Source organism: Puntigrus tetrazona, chromosome 19 (assembly GCF_018831695.1).
Source record: "Puntigrus tetrazona isolate hp1 chromosome 19, ASM1883169v1, whole genome shotgun sequence".
Lineage (NCBI taxonomy): Eukaryota > Metazoa > Chordata > Actinopteri > Cypriniformes > Cyprinidae > Puntigrus > Puntigrus tetrazona.
This window is the reverse complement of record NC_056717.1, coordinates 16,893,189-16,911,997: the sequence shown is the minus strand read 5'-3', so window position 1 is coordinate 16,911,997 and position 18,809 is coordinate 16,893,189. Positions and strand designations below refer to the sequence as shown.

The 18,809-nt window shown below is 38.2% G+C and overlaps 1 protein-coding gene, 3 non-coding genes and 3 gene segments (V, D, J or C); 4 read left to right on the top strand and 3 right to left on the bottom strand.

The window, feature by feature from the left end:
• The window catches only part of grb10a (growth factor receptor-bound protein 10a), a 42,754-nt gene extending 32,526 nt beyond the window's left edge, over nt 1–10,228 (top strand). Inside the window, exons 6-17 of the mRNA XM_043217586.1 lie at nt 261–417; nt 2,239–2,354; nt 3,840–3,914; nt 4,162–4,299; nt 4,955–5,065; nt 5,250–5,348; nt 5,964–6,041; nt 6,458–6,574; nt 6,655–6,721; nt 6,825–6,912; nt 6,996–7,089; nt 7,185–10,228. Of these exons, the coding sequence (XP_043073521.1) occupies nt 261–417; nt 2,239–2,354; nt 3,840–3,914; nt 4,162–4,299; nt 4,955–5,065; nt 5,250–5,348; nt 5,964–6,041; nt 6,458–6,574; nt 6,655–6,721; nt 6,825–6,912; nt 6,996–7,089; nt 7,185–7,331 (1,287 nt within the window). The 3' untranslated portion in view covers nt 7,332–10,228. The remainder of the gene's footprint in view (nt 1–260; nt 418–2,238; nt 2,355–3,839; nt 3,915–4,161; nt 4,300–4,954; nt 5,066–5,249; nt 5,349–5,963; nt 6,042–6,457; nt 6,575–6,654; nt 6,722–6,824; nt 6,913–6,995; nt 7,090–7,184) is intronic.
• A 209-nt stretch (nt 10,229–10,437) lies between these two features.
• trnap-agg lies at nt 10,438–10,509 on the bottom strand. Its single transcript has one exon. It is a non-coding gene; the product is annotated as a tRNA-Pro (tRNA).
• Nucleotides 10,510–11,221: 712 nt separating this feature from the next.
• trnap-ugg lies at nt 11,222–11,293 on the top strand. Its single transcript has one exon. It is a non-coding gene; the product is annotated as a tRNA-Pro (tRNA).
• A 242-nt stretch (nt 11,294–11,535) lies between these two features.
• Nucleotides 11,536–11,607, bottom strand: trnap-agg. Its single transcript has one exon. It is a non-coding gene; the product is annotated as a tRNA-Pro (tRNA).
• A 321-nt stretch (nt 11,608–11,928) lies between these two features.
• LOC122324116 lies at nt 11,929–16,126 on the bottom strand (the record flags this gene model as incomplete). The annotated part of the segment is given in 2 exon segments: nt 11,929–12,352; nt 16,022–16,126. Coding segments are annotated over 2 exon segments (348 nt in total), but the record flags the coding sequence as incomplete, so codon positions are not given.
• LOC122324115 lies at nt 13,397–14,003 on the top strand. The segment is given in 2 exon segments: nt 13,397–13,518; nt 13,694–14,003. Coding segments are annotated over 2 exon segments (342 nt in total).
• Nucleotides 14,855–15,890, top strand: LOC122324113. The segment is given in 2 exon segments: nt 14,855–14,996; nt 15,108–15,890. Coding segments are annotated over 2 exon segments (462 nt in total).
• Nucleotides 16,127–18,809: the final 2,683 nt, after the last annotated feature.

Below are 18,809 nucleotides of genomic sequence, written 5' to 3'. Positions count from 1 at the left end.
AAATAAACTTTTTTTTTTTTTTTTTCCTCCATCAAGCATCGTTTTTATCCTTCACCAACTGAAAGCTTTGTATGTGACGCACATAATTTAGACCATTACAAGGCGAAGTAATCGATTCCGCAAGCTTTGTCATTATCCCGGCTCAAGCGTCGTGTGAATTTGTGGTTCGACAAATTAGACTTGCGGAGAACATCGCCTTGAGGTCGCATTAAGCAGTGTTTGCGCATCTGTATTTGACTTTCTGCGTGTGTCTCGAACAGATCATCAAGGTTTTCGGCGAGGATGGTGTGGGAAAAGTTGTGGAAGTCCCTGCCGACATGACGGCCAGACATGTGTGTCAGTTTCTGGTCTACAAGAACCACTGCCTGGATGACAACTGCTGGTCTTTAGTGGAGCATCATTCCCTGCTTGGTCTGGGTAAGCCAACATAAAAACATACGTATACATTAGTTTTCTGAGTCCATATGGCTTGTGCATGCGGCACACACCCAGTCTAAGAGGACAGGCTGTTCTGTCCGGGGACGCTGGGTTCCCAGTGCACTACACTTCTTGTAACAGGAAATCACCTTACAGCAAGCCCAGAGTCAGTCATATATATATATGTATACACACACACACACACACGCACACATATTTGTTCTCCTGTTAACACCTCGGCTCGCAAAAAAGCGACTTTATCATGCACGACTGCACATTTTGCATGCACGGTGGCTCGTAGAACGCATAACCCGAAGGAAAGAAAAAGCGCTCCCAACGCGGACAGTTTTGAGGAGATGAGCATAGAAAAGACAAGGTTTGCGAGGAACTAGCGCTTAAGCTCACAGGCAATCAATGAGGACACGTGTGGCTGCCTATTTCTCAGGCAGATTACAGATTAACCCTTGTCTAAATCATACTAAACAGATTTAACTCCGCCTGACCTTTAGAGATGCAGTCGCTGCTCTCGCGGGGTGTTAAAAAGCCCTTTATTGAGCTTCTGAAATAATTTGGGCCTGACACAATCGGCTCTTTATTTTAATTCGGCCACTTTTAATGCCGTCGAGGAAAGTCGTGACTTTTGCATAGACGCCGGTTGTGCACATCACATGCTATGATGTCATAACATCACAGGGTGTGGTCTGTTTTGGTCAGCTGACGTCTCTAGAGACGCCAAGTATTATGTGGTGTAGTTGGATGTGTTCGCTTCTGTAGACGTTAGGGCGTCAACGTTACGGAAACCTTCTAGAAACGTTGCTCTTACGTAAGCCATTAGCAGAGAGACTCTGCTGACTTCGCTGCCATCAGCCCTCGGTGCAATCAAGCTAAATACATGACCTCATCCCTCTGCAATGCCTCTCGCTTTCCCTCGCTTTCTTTTTCATACACAGAGTCATGCTCTCTCTCCTCCTCCTGTTCTCTTCTCGGAGGAGCGAATTAGAGGATGAGGGATCAGATACACAACAGATACATTAGATGGGGTTTGAGCCAGCGCTTTATTGTCTTTGACATACAAGCACTGCTATTCTTAAGGAGCACAGACAACACAAGGTGGCTTGTTTTCTCATTATAGGGGCATCACGTAATGCTGGATATGGAAATATAACGTTTGACAGTTTTGAACATGTTTGATTCTGCTGTTTAACTGGTAGAGCAAGCCTGAGCAATGCCAAGGTCGTTGGTTTAACTCCCAGGGAACATGCATAATGAGAAAAATGTATAGCTTGAATTCACTTCGAGACACTTTAGATAAAAGCTTCTGCCATGAATGTAAATATTACATTCAAGTGTTCAACAGATTCCGGCATATCTCGGACACACACACATATATATGTATATTTATATGTATATGTATATAATATGTGTGTGTGTGTGTGGGTGTGTGTTTGTGTATATATATATAATTAGTGCTATCAAACGTTTACATAATATGTGCGAGTACTGTGAATATTTATTATGTATATAATAATATAAAGACACACACGCAGCATATATTGAGAAAATATTTACATGTATATATTTATATTTAAATAAATTAGATCATATAGAAATATATTTAAACATATTTTATATACATGCATGCATTTGAATTTTTATATATTTTTATATTCATAGCATATAATATATATTAATATGCTAACTTTAATGGAATAAAACACAATAAAAATATGATACCATAAGAATTTTGATAGATTGGATGGATGTAGCACCTCACTAACCAGTAACTAACACCGTTTTGATGTCATCTGTGTTTGAATACAGAGAGGTGCCTGGAAGATCACGAACTAGTTGTTCCTGTGCAGGCCTGCATGTCTCCAGAGAGCAAGTTTTTCTTCAGGAAGAATTACGCCAAATACGAGTTCTTCAGAAACCCACTGGTGAGTTGTCACAGGGAGCAACCGTTCTCCTCCAGCCCACCCATGCGTTTCCTCGCCTCTCAAGACCACCACTTCAAGCTTAAACCCTTTGAAATTAAAGTCTGATTATCCGCAAATATCTCGCTAAGAACACTTGATTCATGGCCTGCAAGCTATAAATCCCTTAAATATGTAAATATCTTAAAAAAACGTGAAGTTTCAACATTCCTGTGTTCCGTATGCGAGAAAAACCTCTGTGTTAATCCATTTTCAGCCATTCTAGTGGAGCTTGTACGTGTTCCACCTCACTAAGCAAGTAACCTGCTTTTTATAAGCCAGTACTCGACACCTTTTAACTGATGGCATTTTGACAAGTGCATTTGAAGCGGTGTCGTATAAGCGTCTTACGGTGTGAACATTGTGAAACATTTTATCCTGCTCTGTAAGCCATGGACTTTTTGTACGCTTGGAAAAAATGTTCATGCAAAAACTTAATCTTATTTGAGCCTGTGCTTTAGTACGGTATGTACAGTGTGTCAGCGCTTGAGGCATCTTTGGACCAGTTAGTCCGAGTCTGTTTGACAGAGCACTTAACCTGCTCTTGGTAATCCATGGCTTTGGCAAGTGCTTAGTGCAACTCACCTAAATTAGCTTTAGATGAGTTTCAGCTTGTGTGTGTGTGTGTGTGTGTGTGTGTGTGTGTGTGTGTGTGTGTGTGTGTGTGTGTGTGTGTGTGTGTGTGTGTGTGTGTGTGTGTGTGTGTGTAAATTACCATGTTTCTGTAACTCAACTTGTAAGAGGCATGGCATATATATATATATATATGTGTGTGTGTGTGTGTGTGTGTGTGTGTGTGTATACGTACATTATATATATATATATATATATATATATATATATATATATATATATATATATATATATATATATATATATACATATACATATACACATATACATACACACACACACACACACACAGAGTACCAGGTAGTAACTGATTACATGTAATCTGGATGTGTGTATGTGTGTGTAATAATAATAAAAAAATTATATATATATATATATATATATATATATAGCCTAATATGTACAGTATAATCCGCTAAATTATGTTACAAACTATAATTTCCATCATGCAATTTGTTCATACATTACTACTGATAATAAATATTTATGCAGTAGAAGATAGTTAATATTCAATTAAAACTTGACTAAACAAAACAAAAAAAAAGTTGCATATTTAATCCTTTTTAACAGGTTGATTTTTTTTTTTCCTTTCTTTTGTGCTCAGTCTAATAACAATCACCTTATGTAATTGCCTACTAAGAAAGGTATCTGATCTTGGTCAGGTGATCCTAAAAAGAGATTAATTATATATGGCTTCCTTGCTAATCATTCAAACCCTAGTTCATACACGCACTTGTTGTTCCATTACGTTTCTTGTAAACTGCTGGCATATGTTCGGTCTTTTCTTACCTCTCATCCTTTATCTTCCTCTCACAGAACTTCTTTCCGGAGCAGATGGTAGCGTGGTGTCAGGAAACGAACGGCTCTATCCCGCAGTCCCAGCTCTTACAGGTGAGGAAGAGATGTAAATGGATCTGTGACACAGCAAAATCTGGATTAGCCCACATTATGAACCCCGCGCGTCACACTTTTGCAGCTGAATGAGCATTTTAGTGGATTCAAAGAGCTTTTGAAATGCACACTCATGTCTTGTGATAGCAAAGAGGCCGCGTTATTGAAGCATGAAAGGCATCCAGGTTTGAAAAACTCATTTTCCAGATGGTCCTCTGCTTTTTTTTTTTTTTCCCCTCCTCTACAGAATTTCTTGAATTCCAGCAGCTGTCCAGAGATCCAGGGCTTCCTTTATATGAAAGAAACGGGCCGCAAGTCCTGGAAAAAGCTTTACATGTTCTTGCGCCGTTCTGGATTGTACTGCTCTACTAAAGGAATGTCAAAGGCAAGCATCTCTTTAATAGAATATTAATTCAAGCCTGTAAATGTTACATGTATTTGTGAACATATATACAGCCGATATGAATCTATTATTCCTAAACTTGAATGTAAAAATATACAGTGCAATTAAAAAAAAAGTATTATTATTTTTAAATAATAAATAAATATTGTATTGTTATTGTAATGTATAAGAAGCTTAATTGTATTTTATCACTGTTAAATAGTATTATTTACGCTCTTTTTGGCAGAATTTTCTCGTTCAGAGTGAAAAGGCTTTAAGTTAATTTCCAAAAACTTTTTTTCCCTCCAAAATTGTTTTTATTATGTTACCATGTTATTATTTAGATTTATTTCGTTAGTTTTTTTTTTCTATTGCCGTTTGATTCAGATTAATTAGAATGCACAATGAAAAACATGATTTTTGAAAATTGCTAAGGAGATATGTTTATGCAAATTTGCCAATTTTCAGATATCATAAGCAAAGAAACATTTGTTAATTTCACATTTTCTCAGTTTGTAATGTGAAAACAAACACACAGACTTGTATATCAGATTAAGTAAGAATAATGGCAAATGAAGGATTTCAGGATAACTATCACTATGTAGGTCTGTCTTCGGGAGTTGTTGTGATTTTTAATTTGTAATTTTGGATTATTTAGGAGCCGAGGCACCTGCAGTTACTGTCAGATTTAGATGAGAGCAATATTTTCACTGTGACGACGGGCAGAAAGATGCACAACGCACCCACAGACTACCAGTTCTGCATTAAGGTGAGCAGGATGTCGGTTCGTCAATCTTTGACATTGGAAATAGAGGGGGCATGGCTGGCACAATTTCAAAATCAATGATTTTCCCCTATAAATAACTACCCGTGCCTCACCTGGTACAGTGCATGCTAGTCCTTTTTAACTGGAGTGCCTTGATTTGACAGTAGATGTCTTGCTTGATTGACAGCCCAGTAAGGGCAGGACAGAACTGAAGGAGTTAAAGATACTGTGTGCCGAGGACGAGCAGAGCCGAACCTGCTGGATGACTGCTTTCAGACTGCTCAAGGTATAATTTATGGATCTAATGGTAATGCTCATTTGTTAATTTTTGTTCAGTGGTATCATTCTTTAAAATAGTAGTGCTGCTTAAATTTTTTTTTGCTTCTTATTAATAATTAGTTTGGTAATTGTTAGGTTTAGGTATTGGGTAGGATTAGGGATATAGAATAAGGCATTAATATGTGCTAAATTACTTATAAATGGACAATATTCTAGCAATTTGCATGTTGATAAGCTAGTAATAAAGCAAAAATAAATTGTTACCATCTTTTTTTTCTCTCTGATTAATAAAAAGTTTATTTGACATTTGTTGAATTTTGTTTTGTACATTTATAATTGTCTATACTGACAATCCTGGCTGAATAATGTATTTATTTTAATCTTGCATCCGATTAAATGTTTTTATTTTGTATTCATTTATTTTATTAAATATAGATTTTATTTATTTGTTAATTTAGCAATTAATTATAAAACTATATACTATAATTATTATTATTATGAGCTATTACTAGTGAACATTCTAGATTTTGCTATTTAATTGCTGTCCCTCAGTTATGTCCCAGAAACACTCTTGTCCATTTGTCCTAACCTAGACCAACGCTTTAATTTTTTTTCCCCCCAGTTTGGAATTCTCCTATATCAGAACTACAAGAGCCCGAACCAGAGAAAGACTGCCATATCAAACTTCACCACACCTGTGGTAAGAAACTCATCAATGCCTTTCTCCGTGCTGACTCTCTAGTGTACTTGATGGTGTAAATGTGCTGCTTTCATGCTTCTGTGAGTTCACCTCGTGTTACATGCGCCCCACGTGCTCTTGATGAACGCTCATGCTGAGAATTGACTTAATCTGCTCATAACAGTATGAACCGTGCTAATGAAGCGTGTGGCTATAGATTCCTTTACGCCGATTTGCATTGGGAATTATATGCGGGGAAATGTATGAACACAGGGGTTGCTGTAGGAATTCATCTAGAAGGTATTTAATAAGGCTTTAGCGGTTTAATTAGAGCGGTTTAATGCTGATCATAGCAGGACAACCTGTAGGAGTTATTTCTACGCGTAAATGAAGGCTTATGCAATAAGCGCTCGAGTGTACTGTTGTTTTTACTATAGCGGAGCGTGTCCGAGAATTCACTGGTGGCCATGGATTTCTCAGGAAGGACCGGTCGTGTGATTGATAACCCTGTGGAGGCTCAGAGCGCTGCCATGGAAGAGGGACACACTTGGAGAGTGAGTAGTTAGATGGCACGTATACTAAATTAGAAATTTCTCCATGCATTTATAACAATATTTCAAATATCTTTGTACAGAAACGGAGTCAGAGAATGAATGTTTTGGGAAGCCCCAGTCCTCTACATCCCTCGCCATTAAGCTCAAGTGGGTCTTGGAGCATTTATTTAGCCCCCTCAGCATGATTTCTTTTAAGTTGTACATTAATAGAAATGACAATATTTCGTGGGCTTTGCTTTTATGTCCTCAGTGATCCACAGGACACAGTTATGGTTCCATGGCCGCATTATGAGAGAGGAGTCCCACAGGATGATCATGCAGCAAGGCCAAGTTGATGGGTATGACACTTCCCGCATTTATAGGAAGTATTAATTTCTGTTTTATAAGTGGCCAGTGAATTAATCGGTCTTGCGTCTCGCAGGTTATTCCTGTTGAGAGACAGCCAGAGCAACCCAAAAGCGTTTGTTCTCACGCTGTGCCATCATCAGAAGATTAAACACTTCCAGATTTTACCTGTGAGTCCCTAATAATTAACACTACCCTTTTGCATAGATAATGTTTGCGCATTTTGTAATGAATTTGTATTCGCGCCTCTTTCTCTCTCTGGCAGTTTGAGGAGGACGGCCAGGTCTTTTTTAGCCTTGATGATGGCTCTACCAAGTTCACAGACCTGATCCATCTGGTAGAGTTCTACCAGCTCAACAGGGGCGTCCTGCCCTGCAAACTCAAACACCCCTGCACCATGGTGGCCTTATGACCCCCTCCTGATCCTAACAAACGACACGCACACACAAACACACACACACACACACACACGCGCATAAAAAATAACTGAGAAACTGGATGCTTTTTTCAAAATAATAATTTCCAGTCATTTTCACCATAAGCTGACGCAACCCACGGGCACGACCCACTGCTCTGGGATTAGCATGGAAACGTTTGGGAATCGTTATCGGAGAAGAACAACTTTTTTTTTTTTTTTAAAACAGTCTCTGTGGTGATATTCGTGAACTTTCATTGAAATCAAGACACTTTCATCATTCAGGACGTGACACAAGACACACCCCCCATAAACTGAGCGGATCTGGACGGTCGCTTCGAGTGGTGTGTGTCTGCGGGGACTTGCATTGCTAAAAGTTACTTGATGACGATTGATATGTACTATGTTATTTCCTACCTGAACATTTTGCACTCTCAAGCTGAAAGCAGGTGATCCGCTTCATCCTGAGCTTACCGCAACAACTGTTACCCGTTTGCCTTCCTCCTACGGTTCACCGTTCAATTTTTTTTTTGTCCTCTTCTAAACTCTTCCTGGGGATTCCCTGTGTAATGATAGGATTAGTGCTGCGGTGATGACAGTAATGACCATGTGAGGTGACACATCCTCAGCCAAATAATGTAACCCGGTCTTTCATGCATGTCGGGCGAGGAGGGACTAACCGCAAGGGGTAGCAGACTTGCACTTCAAAAAATGATACTTGATTGCTGTGCTTTAGCAGCATAAGAATTTGTTAACGTTTGGAGTTCTAATCAAGCTTTGCCTTAAAGGAATGTTTTGGGTTAAATTTAAACTTGAGCTCCGCGACGAGCTTCGTCTGTCGCACACTCAACAGGATACGTACTTTAAAAAACAAAGCTTGTTGACAGTCACCTACTAATAACGAAACTCCACTGTTCTCAATGTACTGGCTTTATAAGTGGATATGATTCACCGTGATCGATATTCAGTTTGTTTACAAACCGTCAGACAAGCGTTTATGTCATATATTACACTGCAAACTACGCATCGTAGTTTAAAGGGACAGTTTGCCCCAAAATGAAATTTTCCATTATTTGTTCAAATGGTCATCCTGGTTTCGTTCCAAACGTCTGTGACTTCTGATATTGTGAAGAATTATTGTCCTTACGGTAAAAATCAATCAACAGCGTAGATAAGAATTTTTATTTTTGAGTAAGCTGTCCCTTTAAATCTTAATTAATGAAACATAGAATTCAATTTATGGCGCGAGGGTTAACAATGAGGAACCACAATCTTTTGAGAATCATCCGTATCATTTTAATCCAGATCTCTTGTTCTGTTTAGGAAGACGATGGCTTGTTTGAGTCCACTGAATTTGCAATTTTTCCTGTCAGGAGGCACGTATTTCGCTGAAATGCCATATTGATTGTGCGTAGTTTATATTTGGAACCGTCAAAAACTTGACTCGGCCCTTAAAAGGCCACTGAAACTTGACCCACGATGTATCCCACCCTGAGCACAATTCAAGAGGGTTGTTACCCGTTTCCTCCGCTAACTCCAGGTCGTGTTACTTTTGCGAACGTACCTAGCTCTTAGCATAGCCCCGAAGCTTAACAACTGCCTTTTTCAAATCACTGTGCTGTTCTTGAGCCATGTTAAACATGTCAAACCCCTAAAAGTGACAGGCCGGGCCCGGACCGAGCGCCCGGCGACTGTGGAAGGGCCAAAAGGGCCAAAAACGTATGCATTTTAACACACGACACAATAAATATGCGTGTTTTCGGCCTTCCGTAGAGGATTTGGTGAAGTCACGTCTCTCAGGCGTGTCTGTAATCCTCCGGGGCTGCGTGACATAATGCGGCGAGGAGATTATCTCCCGTGCCAGCTTTGCAAAAGGAGGTTAGCGGCGAAAGGCCGGTGTACGGTTACCTGCGGCGCTACTTCGGCGGTCTCCTGTCTGTCCCTGACGTCCGCCTTGTTACCCTTCCAACACTGGCCCAGCAAGACTAAGCTACGGTTTTATATGCTAACTCTGACAGCTGACTGTTATACTGCTGAGCTAGAACCACACGCGCCTAGGACGAGGGTGTGCGCGATGCACACTGCGATTGTCAAACACTTTACGATACCACGCAAGCACCTTTTTTGATTTTCACACGCGAGTCGCGCCGTTTAAACGCTTTAAGAACGCGTTTTCATCTCAGACGTTAGCTACGACTCCGATCTGCCTTATCTTACGTTACCGCTTCCTTGCCGCTTCATGCATTTAAAACGATTTTGTCAGTTGTTACGAAAAGTACTAGCTTCAGCGTCAGGGATCGCGGTTGGCTTTTCATCACATGTTAGATTTTGGTCGTTTAGTCACAGTTCTGGCTTGAGTTAGACAAGGACGCCTGAAAACGAAGTATGTTCTAACTGGAATACGCTGATCAGTTCCATCCAACTCGAGCTGGAAGTGTTTAGATGACGCTTCTTTTCGTCAGACTCGTGCTGTTGTGTGGCTCACGATATTGAAATGTCAACATGCATGTGAAATCAACTCCCCCAGTCTTGATTATGTCGTTTTGGTAGATATTTGTTTTTTTTTTTTTTTTTGGGAACACAGGTGACTGGAAATCCTTTCACATGTGTGTTTGGCTCATATGCAGCTTCGTCTATAAGAAAGATGGAAACAGTCACGCTCTAAGTATGTGAAGCCTAAGGAGAGGTAGTAGATCTAACACTGTATTAAAACACCATCTATGACTATATAAATGTGGTGCGCTCCAAAACAGAATGAAGATGTTGTGCATAAAGTGCAAATATGCATATTCCCTCTTGACTTGTACCAGTGTGAAATATTTTTAGCTTATATCGTGTTTTCATTTTTATGTCACAAATGTCTTTTTATAAAGAGTATATATTACAGTATTAAATTAAAAATGTCTTCTGTTGTCTTTATTTCATTATTGGTTTAGATTTATACAAAGTGATTGGACGGTCTACAACAAGCAAGATTACAACCAGTGGTGTGCAAGCATGATAAATATATATAGTTTAAGCGATTAAAGCTTGTCAGGAGATAGGTAATATTTAGTTGCAATACAATTGTGGTTAATATCAGGTCATAGAAGTATGCAAAAACGGGCTCGTCCGGGATTTGAACCCGGGACCTCTCGCACCCTAAGCGAGAATCATACCCCTAGACCAACGAGCCTTGAAGTTTTAGGGCAAAATGATGTGCCACGTTGCATAGGATCTCCTATACAGTGAGTCTGGGATGATTAGTTTGACGGCGTCTACTGATTAATGGCGCCATCTGGTGGCGTAACCCCGCAGTTACACAGGCGCCCTTTGGAACAAATTCGAATCATACCAGCCATGTAATAATTATGTAATAATTAGTTTGCGACATTATAGCAGTGCTTGAAATGCTGCGAATGAATTAGATTGATGCCCGCGTGTTATGAAAACTGAATGACATCAAAATATGACTGCAAATATAATTAACTACGCATAACTGAGCCACGTTTTTCTTTTATAAAGTGTTTAGACATAGGCTAAACGATTTTGCTTTATTAAAATATTAGTTTCATAACGTAACCGAGTTGTTAACGCGAAGACCAGCGTGGCCCAGGTGTGATTATAAAATTAAAAAAAAATAACTTTCGAAAAATCCTGGCTCAAAGGAGAGCGAGTTTAGGCTAACGTTACCTGTGCGTTAAAACGTGATTTAAGCTATATAAGAGAATAGCATAAATACGTTTAAAACTTGTGCTGTTTTGTTCATGGACTAGGACAAAGGCTGGCTAACTGAATGCATGAGATGTCGTGTAATAGACTAGTTACAGTATAACTTAATATTCTGCTTAATAGCGCTAGTTGACTTTGTACGTTCACAGGACTGTACTTCAAGCTTTGTGTGAACCGGCTCGTTGGTCTAGGGGTATGATTCTCGCTTTGGGTGCGAGAGGTCCCGGGTTCAAATCCCGGACGAGCCCTACTTTTCATGTTCAAATCTTAAAAAGACAGAAGTTAGAAAGTCAAGGTTAGAAACAACGTTTCCTCTTGAGCCTTACAATAACTATTATGTTTCACCTGGCCCATGTTATAAGGTCAAATATGATCCAAACAGTTTGCAACTGTTGGAAAACCACGGGAAGGAGCTACCTTTGACTAATAAACGGACACGTAGAACTTTAAACTGTAAATGTGTAAAATTTATTTTATACACTAAAAGCTTGGGCTCGTCCGGGATTTGAACCCGGGACCTCTCGCACCCTAAGCGAGAATCATACCCCTAGACCAACGAGCCTCAGGATCTAGTTTTAAGGGGAGTATATCTTCTGCCACGTTTCACACAGGAGATCCAGGATCATTCTGTCCTGTGAGATGCTTGTTTAGTTGAAATGACATGTTTGTTGGGAGCAATGTCGACATCTAGTGGTTGACAGGCAGATGTGCCGTCCTGAAAGATGTACATTATATTTGTAATGTTGCGTAAACTATTTTATTTTATTTTTTACACTGAACAGTGCTGTACCACAACCGCGTGTAAATGATAAAAATAGGATAACGACATAAAAATACATTTAATTAAGTACTATATTGAAGGAACAGATAATAATTGAAACAATTAATGAGTCACAAAGCTTTTATTTAACGTTCAAAAATAAAGCAAACAGACTTGATCATATGCGTTAAACAAGCATTAAAAAGATTATCATGCAAAGCAAATTGGAATCAGGTTTATGTTCACAAGTGCACAAATGATTATGCATGCCTATAATCAGTGTGTGTGTGTGTGTGTGTGTGTGTCACTGATGTTCACACTGCTGTGTTTGGAGTCTGCCTGTCACCACACTCTGGTCCGGGTGCGTGGCCTCACAGCTGACGCTTGTTGCTCCGCTCCACTCTCTCTCACTGAGGCTCAGGCTGCTGCTCCAGCTGTACAGTCCGTCCTTCTGCAGCTGACCGGGACTCAGACTGACACCGGAGCTCCTGCCGCGATCGTCCACCTTCCAGCTCAGCTTCCAGTCAGAGGGGAATCCCTTACTGAGGACACACAGCACTGTAGCCTTCCCCTGCTGCAGCTCGTCTCTGGAGGGAGGCAGCACCGAGAGAGCGGGAACAGTGGCGGCTAGAGACAAAAACACCTCCGTCACTCACTTCCCTTTAAGAGTTTCACACTTAATCGAGCACATCTGAAGAGCAGCGGCCCGTAAAAAAACACATTTACTTAATATTCAGATTTTAGATAATCAGCGTTCGCTATGGTAACACTTTACTGAGGTTTTCTGAGGTAGTTTTACCTCAGTTAACACGAACTAGCATTAAAACAGTGCAAAAGCATTTATCGATCTTAGTTAATACAAAAATACATTTTAAAAAAAGTTTTTTGAAACACAATTTTACGGATCTGCGCTGAACATTTGTTAACAATTAACAGCTATATTTTTTAACTAGCGTTATTAATGTATAATGATGTATAACATATAACCAGCCCTAATATTTACATACCGGTTTTAGATACCTATCTCTCCGATTCTGATTTGTAATAACATACGCAGACTTCATTTTTTGGTTACTGTATTAAAATGTCCAAAATAAATTTTAGAAAATCCTTAGACAATCATTAAAGATTAAAATTTACAATTTGATATGTAATTTTTGGATTTTATATTTGTTTAGATTCCAATTATATAGTAATGCAACTGACATTTGAAAACATTTCTCAAGTGAAACTCAACAAAATTTCAAAACATTTGACCAATTAGTTAATTATCGATTGTGGCCATGTTACACAAAGTAAAACAGATTTTTTTCAATGTTAAAGACTTACTTCCAACCGAGAGTGTTGTGCCTCCACCAAAAGTCCACCACAGTGATAGAAACCCTATCAACAGCTGAACAAAAACCTCCTGCACTAAAACTGACACCGACTCTGCTCTTAAGACACTAAAACATACTACACACAATACATCTGAATCTAATTCAACTGCCTCAAAACAGAAATCAACTGTTAATAAACAAAATGCTGCAAATGTATTTTTATCATTTGTAGGTAAATTCCAGGATGCTTTTGAAGGAGTCTTTCAGTGTGTTTTGCATATTAACTGAACACTGCACTTAAAACCCTGCTGATGATTATTAGTGTGTGACACCGACACGCAAACACATCAAACAATGATTTATCATATTATAATGCTGTGGACGCTTGCTCAAGGTACAAAAATAGATTGTTACATTATGACACAAAAAAAAAACCTGTGCAATTTATTTTTCAAGAATTTGTGCTTTGCTTTTTATTCAGTGTTTTTATAGAAGACACCAATGCCTCTTTGCTTGTATTTGAAAGTATTGTAATGTTAGTTTTTGTTCTCTCTCTCTCTCTCTCTCAGTGTCTCACGGAGAGGTTCAGTCTCCTGAGTCTCTGTCTGTTAAAGCAGGAGATTCTGTCTCTATCAGCTGCACTGGGACCAGCGGAGTTGATGATGATATGAGCTGGTATCTGCTGAAACCTGGAGAAGCTCCTAAACTCCTGATCTATGGTGGCAGTGAACTTGAATCTGGAGTCTCAGATCGGTTCAGTGGAAGTGGATCAGAACCAGTTTTCACACTGAACATCCGTGGAGTCCGGCCTGAGGATGCAGGAGATTATTACTGTATGGGGTATTACGGTGGTGGAGTGTGGACACAGTGAAACAGCATCGTACAAAAACCTCTCAGTCAGACGCCGTTGAGAATATGTGAACGCTGACAAGTAAATATCAAAATTACTAATAGTCTTACTGACTTAGTAGTTCAGTATATGAATTCAATTTGAATGAAACATATTCTGCCTTTGTTTGCTACAAAACATTCTCAAATTGATCATTTTAATTGTTTTAATCCTAAACATAAAAATTTCAGGCAAGGTGCAATCATTTTAGGTTTAACAGTTAAACTTAAAACTGCATTTAAGATCTAAATTATTCAATCTGTTCTTGACATTTTAACTGTCATTATTCAGTTGAAAAGAAATGAAATGAAGAAACGTTAACCCCATGTCAATTATCTTTGACTCAATTCTGGAAATTCTTTCAGAAACAGATTCAAAGTCTGTAATAACTGTATAAACACATTACATTTCAAGACATAATGTTCCCTTTTGAAACGTATATGTTCTTGCTCCACATAAGCACAATATTTTACATGAACATCAAAATATTTTATAGAAGTAATTATCAAATATAACAGTTTTTATTTAATTTTGTAGAGTAGTTGGTATTAAAATGGTATTTGATAGAGACATCATGATTAATCTGTTCCTGGGTGAACATCATTTATTGGTTCAGGAACATTCATTGTGAATGCTAAAGAAATATATCCTGCCATAAACTATCTCACAAATAATTCCAGGTTAACAAGAGTGATAAATCTTTCTTCTTGTATATGAAGCAATCATTCAAACAACTATATATGGTTTAGCCAAATTATCAGCTGAAATATGTTCCTTGACAGAAAGAGAGGTTGTTGTTCTCAGAAAGATCATTTACATCGTGAAGACACTTTGCATTAAACTGCTTCAGTGCTCTTAAGGTCTTTCTAGACCTTTGACTTTATGATTTTATGACTGACAGCTCTTCTTCATGATAGCAGATCCTAAAGCAAACATGACTTTAATAGCCATCGTTATTTGGACACTCACAACCTGCATCTGCAGTAAGTACATAGAAATTCTGTGTACTGTATCTATTAATGAACATTGATATTATTACTCAAATGTGCTCATCAGTTTGATATTACTCTACAGTGTTTTCTGTGTCTTTTCAGGTTCTTTGGGGCAGGTTCTGACTCAGTCTGAAGATCAAGCAGTGAAGCCTGATCAGACTGTCACTATTAACTGTAACCATAATCCAGCTGTAAAATGTGTTAAAAAAGATACCTCTCAGAAATGCATGTCCTGGTATCATCAGATTCCTGGAGAACCTCCTAAACCCCTGATATATTACACATCAGACAGAGCTTCAGGTGTTTCTTCTAGATTCAGTGGCAGTGAAAGTGGAAACCACATGGATTTTACTCTGACCATCAGTGGAGTCCAGCCTGAAGATTCAGGAGTTTATTACTGTCAGAGTAAACATGACAAGGGAGTCTCTGGCACCACAGACTGGGTGTTCACACAGTGTGAAATCATCATACAAAAACCTCCTCAGCTTTGAGCTTCTGCAGATGTTGATGCTGAAGATAATTATTGTCCTCACTGACTTCACACACAAACACACACATAAACAGAGATTCTTTAAGCATGCAGTTGATTTTCATTATTGTTTCGCACTCCTCAACACATTCTACATATTTTATTAACAATAAACATCAGAATGGATCTCAGTGAGGCTTCCACATGAATCCAGTGATCGCTATGAATGAGATTTAAATGAACTCTTTGTATTATGGAATTAGCCAGTCCTGTCCGAAGCACTTGCAGATGGTATAAAATGCTGTCGCTATGCTGTTGACCGGCAGATGAAGGTTCGATCGCTTTAAACTGACAACCAATTGAGTATTAAATCGTTACAGAAGCCTGTTCCAAGAACAATTCTACTAGAGCCTTAAGATCTTACGTTTATATTTAGTCATTTTGCAGACGCTTTTACGCTTTTTGATTGCAGCTTTCTGTAGAGTTGCGTGATATGTACTTTATAAATAAAGTTAATGAAATGATGAATGAAAAATCCCTGACTGAGGACACACAGCACTGTAGCCTTCCCCTGCTGCAGCTCGTCTCTGGAGGGAGGCAGCACCGAGAGAGCGGGAACAGTGGCGGCTAGAGACAAAAACACCTCCGTCACTCACTTCCCTTTAAGAGTTTCACACTTAATCGAGCAGCGGCCCGTAAAAAACACATTTCTTGACTGAAATTAATCAGATTTTAGTCAACCTATAATAGTTTTTATATGGTATGTTAGAATTTGTTAGATTTTGTTCAGCTTGCAATGAACAATTATTTTAGTAACATTAATAAAGATGATTGATCACCATATTTAAAATACTGATTATATTGTCAGTTGTCAGATTATATTGACTCTGACATCAACGAGAACAGTGACTCTGCTCTTAAGACACTAAAACATACTACACACAATACATCTGAATCTAATTCAGCTGCATCAAAACAGAAATGAATTGTTAATAAACAAAATGCTGCAAATGTATTTTTATCATTTGTAGGTAAATTCCAGGATGCTTTTGAAGGAGTCTTTCAGTGTGTTTTGCATATTAACTGAACACTGCACTTAAAACCCTGCTGATGATTATTAGTGTGTGACACCGACACGCAAACACATCAAACAATGATTTATCATATTATAATGCTGTGGACGCTTGCTCAAGGTACAAAAATAGATTGTTACATTATGACACAAAAAAAAAACCTGTGCAATTTATTTTTCAAGAATTTGTGCTTTGCTTTTTATTCAGTGTTTTTATAGAAGACACCAATGCCTCTTTGCTTGTATTTGAAAGTATTGTAATGTTATTTTTGTTCTCTCTCTCTCTCTCTCTCTCTCTCTCTCTCTCAGTGTCTCACGGAGAGGTTCAGTCTCCTGAGTCTCTGTCTGTTAAAGCAGGAGATTCTGTCTCTATCAGCTGCACTGGGACCAGCGGAGTTGATGATGATATGAGCTGGTATCTGCTGAAACCTGGAGAAGCTCCTAAACTCCTGATCTATGGTGGCAGTGAACTTGAATCTGGAGTCTCTCAGATCGGTTCAGTGGAAGTGGATCAGAACCAGTTTTCACACTGAACATCCGTGGAGTCCGGCCTGAGGATGCAGGAGATTATTACTGTATGGGGTATTACGGTGATGAAGTGTGGACACAGTGAAACAGCATCGTACAAAAACCTCTCAGTCAGACGCCGTTGAGAATATGTGAACGCTGACAAGTAAATATCAAAATTACTAATAGTCTTACTGACTTAGTAGTTCAGTATATGAATTCAATTTGAATGAAACATATTCTGCCTTTGTTTGCTACAAAACATTCTCAAATTGATCATTTTAATTGTTTTAATCCTAAACATAAAAATTTCAGGCAAGGTGCAATCATTTTAGGTTTAACAGTTAAACTTAAAACTGCATTTAAGATCTAAATTATTCAATCTGTTCTTGACATTTTAACTGTCATTATTCAGTTGAAAAGAAATGAAATGAAGAAACGTTAACCCCATGTCAATTATCTTTGACTCAATTCTGGAAATTCTTTCAGAAACAGATTCAAAGTCTGTAATAACTGTATAAACACATTACATTTCAAGACATAATGTTCCCTTTTGAAACGTATATGTTCTTGCTACTCCACATAAGCACAATATTTTACATGAACATCAAAATATTTTATAGAAGTAATTATCAAATATAACAGTTTTTATTTAATTTTGTAGAGTAGTTGGTATTAAAATGGTATTTGATAGAGACATCATGATTAATCTGTTCCTGGGTGAACATCATTTATTGGTTCAGGAACATTCATTGTGAATGCTAAAGAAATATATCCTGCCATAAACTATCTCACAAATAATTCCAGGTTAACAAGAGTGATAAATCTTTCTTCTTGTATATGAAGCAATCATTCAAACAACAATATCTGGTTTAGCCACCTTCCAGCTCAGCTTCCAGTCAGAGGGGAATCCCTTACTGAGGACACACAGCACTGTAGCCTTCCCCTGCTGCAGCTCGTCTCTGGAGGGAGGCAGCACCGAGAGAGCGGGAACAGTGGCGGCTAGAGACAAAAACACCTCCGTCACTCACTTCCCTTTAAGAGTTTCACACTTAATCGAGCACATCTGAAGAGCAGCGGCCCGTAAAAACACATTTCTTGACTGAAATTAATCAGATTTTAGTCAACCTAAATATGGTTTGTTAGAATTTGTTAGATTTTGTTCAACTTGCAATGAACAATTGTTTTAGTAACATTTTTATCACCATATTTAAAATACTGATTATATTGTCAGTTGGTTAATAAAAAAATAAACAACAACAACAAAAAGAAAAACAAGACGTATAACTACTCACAAAAAATCTAGCTCTCAGATTCTGATTTGTAAAAGCATTTTTATTTTATTCAGCATATTTAAATATTATGTTTTTATATTTGTTTAGTGTCCAAAGTGACGTCTAAAACAAGAGGAAGATACTGTTGGTATATTTCTCATATGAAACACATAAAAAAACAAGAATATACAAACAATCATGTCTTACAAATTAGATAAATAAATTATTGCTTGTGATCATATTACAGATCAGATTTTTTGAAATATTTTTTAAAAATACACTAGTACAAAAGATAAAAATTACAAAAACACTGAGAAGTGCACAATATCGGTCAGTTCAGATAAGTTATTCATTATATTTGCATATATAGATAGTACACCCATGAGATAATACACACTGTTGAATTAATTAGACTTTAACATGAAAAGTCTCATTTTCAATGATACTGAAACATGAAGCATGAGTTTTTAAGTGTCATTTTA